Consider the following 9,637-nt stretch of genomic DNA (forward strand, 5'->3'; position numbering starts at 1 on the left):
TCTTTAGCAAACCAATGTATTTGGTTCTTTTTAATAGAATTTATACAAGTATTATAGTTCTTGTAAGAAAAATAAAACAAGCAAAGCGGAAGTAATAAATCTACAAGAGAGTAGATTTTCTTCTATATCTAATACAAAATTGAAACAAGAAACAAAGAAAATAAAATAAAAACAGAAAACATCTCCCAGTCAAGATGGGGTGTCGAAATTAAAATAAAAAAAACAAAAACAAACAAATTATAGATTCTCTATCTCGTTGTGAGTGTCCCTATAACCTTACATCAGTCAACATCATTTCTTCTCCATCATCAACACCATTGATGGTTGTCTTTCCTTGGGAGACGAACACGTAGTCATGTATGTTCTCAGAAAGGCAGCACATTGCTAGAAGATCATCCAAAGAAATAAAATATCACACTCACACTGAACGCACACTATATTCGCATAAAATGTCCCAGAGCTGATTTTTTTTTTTTTAATATAAAAACATATTTTTATATTAATGGTTCCTTACATTTTTACAGATTAATAAATGAGACTTAAAAATCAAAAGATTTCTAGCTGAAAAAGAAAGACAACATTAAAAACAAAACACATATACACTAAAATTCAGCTCTCTTTTTACCTGTCTCTGTTTTCCTTAATTTATTCTGACATAAAATTTCAATTTGTTCTCAGACATGATCATAATTTTCAGTTTAATATGAGATAAAATGCTAATCTACATCATATATAATTTTTAAAGTTAACAAATATTTACAATTAAAAAGTAGCTTCAGAACCTATTGTAAACAAGGTTTGGGAGAAATCATTTTAATATGATCTGAAAGGATTGTCCATCACCGTGCCTCTAATTAGAATCTTCGTCTTATCGTCGTCTATCACAATAATAATTTTTTGTATAGAATTCCAAGTTAGAAGAAAAATCATATCTAAAAAATGGATTTTGCTACCACTGTTCAAGCTCAAACCTCCCTTATGCGTCAGCTATTATTTGAAAGAAGTTCATTTAATTGCATTTCTTATTCCTCCCAGGAGATGAAATCGTTCATGCACATTCTAATCTGAATTTACAGTTGAGAATAATATTCTCTTTTGGAATTTACGTTAAACGAAATCCTGATCGAACTTAAATTTGAGTTTCATTTAAGACGAACGTTTCTCCACATTTACACGATTACCATTTAATTGGTATTTTTTCGGATTCTAATTATGATGCCAATTATTTTTGTACTATGTACAATAATTTTTGTTTTGTTTTGTTTCTTCAGTGAAGCTGTAAAATTTTACTTTTAGTCAAGGTTGCCAATATTGGCACCAACTTAAGTTGAAACGTCTTGTTGGTCTCTTAATAATGTTTCTAATAAAGCAACCGAGCGTCCATCAGATTACTAAAGTATTTATTTAACACAATTCAATAATATTTGAAAAAAAAGAACGAATAAGATCTAGAACTGTTATTTGATAATAAACTTTCAAGTTTAACAAGAATTTTTTTAAACAAATCTAGCAAGATTTCATGTTTGGAAATGGACATAATTTAATAAATTATCATCACTTACGTTTGAGAGTCTTCACAGCGCCTGACATAATTTGGTAGAAAATGTGGTAAGATCTCTCAAGAGTTTGTTGGGAGATTACACGAGCCTTCTCCAGCAGATCTGAATTCATCAATTTATTAATAGGTATTATAATTTTAATAAAGTCATTTATCACGTTACTAATAGGAAAACATTTAACTCACATGTTTCAATATCAGCACCAGCCAGTTTACCAGATGGGCCAAAGTGAATACGGATGAATTTACCCTAAACAAGTAACAAAAATATTTTGCTAGATCAGTAAAATGATTTATTAACACATAATTCTATACAAGTTTAAACACTTTTTAATGACTTACGAAACGAGAGGAGTTGTCATTTCTCACGGTTTTAGCGTTACCAAAAGCTTCCAGTACAGGGTTAGTTTGGACGACTTGATCTTCTAGAGTTCCCTACACAGCAAACAGAAAATATACATTATAAGCGATTTTTCATACATTAAATAAAGATTTACTCCACTTTCCACTAGGATTAATAGTATTTTACCTTCTTTTCTACACCAGCGTCTTCTTTCTTTGTACTGGCACCAACAGTAGCGAAGTAAGCAATTACCTTCTTCGTATTTTCAGTCTTTCCGGCACCAGATTCACCTCTATAGTAAGAAAAACGTGTTTATTACTTCTACAGGAGACAAAAGCAAAATGTAGCTAAAAGTAATACATTTCCCAAGAAGTTTATTTTATTTTTAAAGTGTGCAATAATTACTTACGTGATCAACATAGACTGATTCTCCTTATCTGCAAAGAAAAATAAGAAAAATAATTAAAATGTTGTTTGATATATTTTACAGGTATATCAAATAAATTATGTACGTAAAATGTTAAAATTAATGAAACATGCGTTCATGAAAAGTAAGTCTGTGAAACGGAAAGTACCTTATGACTAAGAGCCTGCATAGATAAAAATGATAACTAAATGGGTAACCAGAAATCAACAAAGAAGAGTAACAAAGAAGTATATACTGTTTTGTACTCCGCGGATAAGAAACAGATATTTCCGCTAAAAACCCAAATCGGGAATACGTATATTCTGCTGCAATACTTTCATCTTTGGTATGGTAAGATAAAGTACTGCCGCAACATCAGTAAAAACTATCTATGCCCAAACAAATGAGCGTAATATACGCTGATATGAGACGTACAGCGTCGTCATATATTCTCATTTTCTGCATCACCTTTTTTCAAAAGGTTATATGGACGAATAATATGAAAATTGAAGGAAAACAAAATTATTTAATCACTTATTGAAGCTTTTTTTGGATATTTCAAAAAGAAATTCAATCTTTCCTTAAGTCCACTCACTCTTCTTTTTAGAGCATCGGCAATTCAAATTATTTTTTAAATAAAAAGCGATGATTTCATTCTTTTATATTCTATATTAAACAGCTGAACAGTAAAAGGAAATAATTTGCATTAGTCTAAGCAACCATACGCGATTAGGCAAGTTGAACAAGAATAAACACGAATGGTTAAAAGAAAAAAAAATGAAATGAAAAAAAGAAATCTTAAGAATAATGTGAAGTGAATGTTTGTCTTTCATTTGGAAGCAAATCCAATCTTATATAATTGATGTGAGTTTAGAATGAATGAATAACTTAGATTAAGGACTTTACTTGATTCTTACTAAACAAAACACAGTCATAACTCACTTGTAAGCATGTTTACGTAAGCTCCGTCAGAGATAGCGAAAATGTGCGGTGGTACTTCGTTTCTCCTTTTACCTCTGTACAGTTTGGCGCAACGCATGGTGTACACAGGGAATCTCTTATAAGGATTGATAGCCACACAGAAAAGGCCGGAATATGTCTGTAATTAGATTAATTCAATCAAAAAATGTATTCTAAATAAAGATCAACTTGTTAAACATTATCTTTAAAAATATAAATGTTCGTGCATTCTAATGGAGATAGAATTCATACAAAATTAAAAATGAAGTATTTTCTCTAGAGCATATCATACCGAGAAAACTACGCTAAACATGGAAACATCTCTAAGAAATAAAAAGGACATGCAGCGTTGTGAGCATCCAAATATCTTGCTAAAAAAACAAAATGTAATAAAAAAAAATAAATGGTTAAAACTCTTTCTGAGGCGAAGAGAGAGAAAACAAGTTTTTGGTGATAAACATTTAAGGAGACATATTTCAAACAATTTTCTGAGCCATCCACTTAGAAAATAAGGATCTATTTACGTTTTTTTGTTTTTCTTTTAACATGTTTGCATAGAAGGTGTACGTCCTGGTACACTTTTCTAAAACTTTTTCCAAGGATGAAAACAAAAGGAAAAGACAGTAAAGGTGTAAAAAGGTAAAACAAAAACAAAAAAAAAAGGAAAAAATGCATAGCCTCGCTAGTCACTTGGGCAGGCTACATCCAAAATGCAGGGGTTGTGTCCATGCCTTCATTTCCACCTTATTTTCTTAGACTTACGTAAATTAGCTTAAAATAGTATCTCTGCTTAAGGTTATACAAGACAGACGCGTCATTGAGATAAGTCAAATTGGACATGTCCTCGCACTTTTCGAACTTGGGTGGGTTCACTTGGCCGACAAGATCTTTCTTGAAATCCTTTGTCTGTGGATATGTAAAGACAAAAAAAAAAAAAAAAAAGATTAGTTAAATTTTTACTGTTCAAATTAAAATTTAACTTACGTAAATCAATCTGTGGTAATATCTCTGTTTAAGGTTGTAGAGGACAGAGGCGTCATTGAGATAGGTTAAATCAGCCATATCTTCAACTTTCTCAAATTTTGGCGGGTTTACTTGAAACACCTGTTCCTTCTTGAAGGATTTCTCCTGCTCATTACAGTAGCAAACAAATGTTAGAACTTTGGAACCATGATTTTGAAAAAGGAAATAATCCATTAAATTAAGAACAGGCTGAAATTTAAATGTTGTTTTCCTCCAAAACCACTAAAAGATAATTTCTAATTTCTTTTAATATCTCATCCCATACTACACGACAATCTTCTCCGTAGAATGTACCGTACTGCAAACATAATTACGTTTTTTACTCCCCTATCTTTCGTATGATGTGGACAGTCAATCATTTTAACTTATATTTCTTTGGCACAGATATACAAAATTTTCTAAATAAAGCCAGAAGTGAACTATTTCTTTGAACTATTTGTATTGTATAAATCTTTATAATAACCTCTAAAAGGTAAAATAAAATGCTAAAGCCTAATTATAAACCTAAATTATAGACTGAGAACTATTTATATTATTTATGTTATTATTGTTGTTTCTGTAAATTGGACATTGATCCGTTTTTTGTTTAAAAAAAAGGAAATAAAAGAATAAAAGAATATATCACATCAGAAAATCACAAGCGAACAAACCTATTGGAAATTTGCTTTAGAATTGTTATCTTAAACTCTCTGTCAAGAAATTAACCATCAAAGCACGATAGCAAATATGTAATTAATTAAATATTTTAGTAAATATAGTAAACGATTTTTTTTTTAAATTTTAGAAATTGTTTTTAATTTCTTGTGAAAGAAATATTGAATACTTATCTACATTTCGCATTTTTTTCAACTTTTAGCCCTGAAAAACCGTTGTTCAAAGATACAATACTTGTGTTTCCTTTCAAAAAATATTTTATTTGTTTGATAATAGTGCTAATAAACTTTATCTCTTAATTAATTACATTTTTTCTTTCAGATTTTGTTTATTTATTGATTTTTCTGATTTACGCCACTTTTCTCTTTACCAAATAAATAAGTTAATTTTTTTTTTTTTTAGATTTTAAAGGGCGGGACGGGACCTATGCCCCACGGCACCGCAGCCACAAGAGGCTTATTGTGCCTTCCCTCTAAGTCTAATAGATGAAACCTCCCCTTCTAAGAAGGTTGAGGGCTAATAATTTAATTTAAAATATACATTACCTCGCCATTTGGAAGTGATACGGTGACAATATCTCCTTTTGTGCCTTTGATTTCACCCTGAAGGAAACCTTCAGCCTCGTCAGGGACCCAGCAAGCCTTCTTAGCATCGTAAGGTTTAGTTTGATCTAAACGTTTTTGCTCCAATGAGACAAATAGATATGGGGTTGGATCGGGATCATCACCCCCTGACTGCATCCCTGCGGGACCTTTTGTCGCCATTGTTTGTCTGTCCTTGCAACCGGGCTGCAGAGATTAAAAATAGCCCTTCCTGTAATAAAAAAAAAAAAAAGCAATATAATTATCAGTTTACATTCGCCTTGCTCATTTTAATACAAAGTTTATTAGTAAAATTCGGGCGAATCAAATTTCAAAATTTATATATTATTGATATTATAAAAAAAAAACAACAAAAGATTCAGCAGAATAATAACTTCTTAAATATCGAAAAATTGGAGGAGAACATTAAAAAATGTGGTTTTTTAAAAAATTTAAAACTAAAAATATAAATTTTTCTGTTAAAACGGGAACCACTAACATTACTCTCTTTTTTTTTTATATACGTTAAGAATATCTGGCACAAAAAATGGTGCATGACGTCACATACCAAAAATAGCTCCTCTGGAATGGTCCGTAAGTTAAAAAGAAGAAAAAAAAGAGAGATTGAAATCAGAGCTGGGTTCACTAATTAGGTTTAAAAAATTTGTTTAATTTTAAGCAAATTTTAAGTTAAATAATACAATCTGTTTCATTAAATGCGTTAATATCTAAAAAGGAGCGAGAGAGAGAGAGATCAGAGTTGAATTAACTAATTAAATTGTAAAAAATTTATAATTTTAATTATTTTTCAAATATTTTCTAAATGAAAGAGGTAGAGATATTTTTACTCATTTTATTTTTAGATAATTGTTTAAAAATCCTTTTAATATTGTGCCTATTTTAATACAACCATCAGTTACTGCCAAATTAAATAGTAACTAATGTTACTGACAAGTTATTCAAGCATCTAAAAGGCCCAAACCTAATTTCAGTTACTTCTTCAAACGTTAAATTTAAAAAAAAAAAAAAACGAAATTTCCACAGACGAAATCATTTTTTACCCACTCCTACTAGGAAATGTTTATTATTAATTTAGATTTTCACGTTTATTATATCTTCTACATAAGCCAATTATATTTAAAATAATTTTTGCCGCCAACAAACTCCCCCCACCCCTCTACTCTGGCCACCGAAGAAACTCTCCTTATGGAGGACGGAAGCAAGTTACCCAGGATCACCGATACGAACTATTTATAGAATAGTCCATTGTGACTTTATATGAGCTGAGAGAAACACTGCGAGCGATACGCTGCAAATATAACCGGGCGAAAGGAATCTAGCGGAAAGATATTCTTAGCTGCTTAGGTTTAATACAAAAACTATCAAATGAATTCATTCAAAAGATGATAATAATAATAAAAACTCATTTACCAATAAACTTTGTAATTTTAAAAATAATTAAAATTAATTAATCTAAATTAATTATCGAAAATTAGACTCTAATTTAAAAGTATTAAATTAAAGTATAAAAACGAAATAAATAACAAATCGACGCCGCTAGCTGAATGGTGAAAGCCGATTCCAATTTAAAAACAAAAATTTAATATAAAATTATAACTTGAAAAATTGTGGGAAATTAACAAACACATACATGAAAAACTAATCAGGATCTGGTCAGCCTACTCCTCAAATCAGGATTAAATTTTTTATCTAATTTATTTCCTTTGATAAAATTTTAAAAAACGAAAACAAACTAACAAAAAAAAGTTAAAGATCTCATTAAAAATTTATGTCGGTTTTAAAATTTGTAAAACAAAATACCTAAATGGAACTCAATTCAAAATAATCATTTTAAGTTAAAAAGAAATTTCAAAAGTCTTTGATTAATTAAAAGATAGTCAAAGAAAGATGAATCTTGTATTTAAATAATTTAAATTAATCTTTTTAATTATAGAAAGAATGTCAGGGATGATTAAAAAAAAAAGTAATTTTCTATTATTACCTATTAGGGCTTAAGTAAAACAACGGATGTAAGAGCCTGCAAGATGAGACTGGGATGCTGAAGGCCCCAGGTTGCTAACAGTTCAAGAATAGAAATAGGTATCCCCTCTACTGGGTGTTCAGTAAATGGGTCACCTTTTGCTAACATTAATGGTTTGTCAATCGACAAAAACAATTAAAATGGACTTCTATAATTTTACTAATTTCTTTTTTTTTATTTTTCCAGTCTTTTAATCATAAATAAAGAACTTACTCACCGACACTGTTATACCCTGGTGTCACAAACAATTAGTTTGTCAAAATGTAAAATTGAATGAACAAAAAATAAAATAAAACTGTACCCGGATAACCTGATAATTTTTGATGTATGTGCGTTTCAAGTGATCAGGAGATGTGCGTTGATTGGTAATCCCAATAAACAAATTCTTAAATTATAAATTGAGAAAGTAAAAAATTTAATGGAAATCCACTGATACACGTGTCAAAATTTAAAAAAAAATAAAATTATATAATTAAATACAAATTAAGAAAACACTCTTCTAGCCGATAGTTGGAAAATCAGCAGACGGCTTATCAAAAAATAAAAATAAAAAAATATCAAAGAAAAACAAAAAATAAAAATATTTTAAAAAAATTAAAGAAAAATTAAAATGAAATATATTTAAATAGAAATAATAAATTTTCACAAGTAACGAACACACTTACTTGCAGGAGAATAGTGACGGGCGACCAGCCTATCCGCCCAATATAAACCCGTGCAACGTGATCCTCCACACTAACGAACATTCCCATTGGCTAAACCCCAGGATAGGGACCTAACGGCGGCCAGAATTTGCCCACACCATTTTTAGCTCGTGGGGGAACCCAGGCAAACAGTTTGCTACCTTCTCTGATAAGGTTTGTGTGGATCTCAAAATCATTAAATTTTTTTTTTAAACAAATTTTTTAACCACAAACAGTAGATTAAAATCCATTACTTGATTTCCAAAGTTGTAGATTTTACAGTAATTTTTATTTCTTGAAATATTTTTAGTACCAAATTATAGTACAAAACATTTATCATGTTGCATTTTTTTTCCTAAATTATTCTATTAAAATTACAAAATTTAATTAAATGCCTTCTCAAAGAACATCTTTGAATACCAGTGAAGTTGAAAAATTAAATGGACAGCGCAAAAATTAAACTGCACATGTTTAGTGATACCGCTATCACTAATAAACACCCTTTTTTTTAAATACGTTTGTGTTATAAGGATTATTTTAAAAAGTGCTTTTTTTTTACAAGAATATATAAAATACTCTTTTAAAATTTTATTTCAAAATTCATTTGTTTTATATTATTATTTGGAATAGAAAAACTTTTCGGACAGTTCGATATTGCTCTCGAATTTAAAAATAACTTTCCAGAATAGAATCGTTTATAATATACTCTTCGTTAGAGAAGAACGCGCAGTTCTTTATTTTAGGTTTTTCACAAGCAACACGTTTTAAGTTTCCCTGATTGCGGAACAGGTTTGTGTATGTATGTTTGTTTGTAAGTCAAGTTAATTCAAAAACCGAAAATCGCGAAACGATATTTCGACAAAATGCCACGAGGAGTGCGACAAGATTTTTCCAAACTGATGTGCTATGTTAATGAATTGTTCGAGTTTTTTTTAAAAAAATTCTCTTGAAAATGGCACTCACGATTCTTTAAAATATGTTTCTTATTAAACGTGTGTGCTCACTGCACCATCTTTAAAAAATAAAAAGTATTAAATTACTTTCAATTAAATATAAAACAAAACATTTTGTCTGGAAACCTGTTTTTAGAGTAGTTCTCAATCTTTTTAGAGCACTATTCCCTCCCTCAATTATTACCTAAAAACTAATAAATCTCATCAGAAAAGTTAAATTTAACCGAGATCTACCAAAGTACCTACATCAAATTTGGAATTTTACTATCTAATTTAATTCCTGCTATTACCATGAAGTCAAGAGAAATGTAAATTAGATAGTAAGGCGTCAAGTTATACTAATCACGCCTATCACGTGTGTTTTGTGGGTAAAGCAGACCTTTATTCTTTGATACAATAATATTCACTCAATAATTTGCAATTACCAATGTAGGT

General features: G+C 29.8%; 1 protein-coding gene across 32 annotated transcripts in view; it reads right to left on the minus strand.

Annotated features, from left to right (window-relative positions):
- The window catches only part of Mhc (myosin heavy chain), a 38,593-nt gene extending 30,299 nt beyond the window's left edge, over positions 1-8,294 (minus strand). For 12 of the 32 annotated variants that reach the window (XM_074126444.1, XM_074126456.1, XM_074126439.1 and 9 more), the window contains exons 1-10: positions 7,528-7,546; positions 5,490-5,757; positions 4,030-4,173; positions 3,250-3,406; positions 2,311-2,338; positions 2,088-2,193; positions 1,901-1,993; positions 1,745-1,808; positions 1,563-1,661; positions 281-384 (exon numbers count right to left, since the gene is read on the minus strand). In XM_074126444.1, coding sequence (XP_073982545.1) covers positions 281-384; positions 1,563-1,661; positions 1,745-1,808; positions 1,901-1,993; positions 2,088-2,193; positions 2,311-2,338; positions 3,250-3,406; positions 4,030-4,173; positions 5,490-5,708 — 1,014 coding nt within the window. In that variant the 5' untranslated portion in view covers positions 5,709-5,757; positions 7,528-7,546. Of the gene's footprint in view, positions 1-280; positions 385-1,562; positions 1,662-1,744; positions 1,809-1,900; positions 1,994-2,087; positions 2,194-2,310; positions 2,339-3,249; positions 3,407-4,029; positions 4,174-4,251; positions 4,396-5,489; positions 5,758-7,527; positions 7,549-8,231 lie in introns of those variants that run through there. The other 20 variants (XM_074126450.1, XM_074126441.1, XM_074126447.1 and 17 more) reach the window with 7 other exon arrangements.
- Positions 8,295-9,637: the final 1,343 nt, after the last annotated feature.

Source organism: Rhodnius prolixus, unplaced genomic scaffold (assembly GCF_049639745.1).
Source record: "Rhodnius prolixus isolate KJV_2025 unplaced genomic scaffold, Rpr scaffold_3, whole genome shotgun sequence".
In the NCBI taxonomy this organism is placed as follows: Eukaryota; Metazoa; Arthropoda; class Insecta; order Hemiptera; family Reduviidae; genus Rhodnius; species Rhodnius prolixus.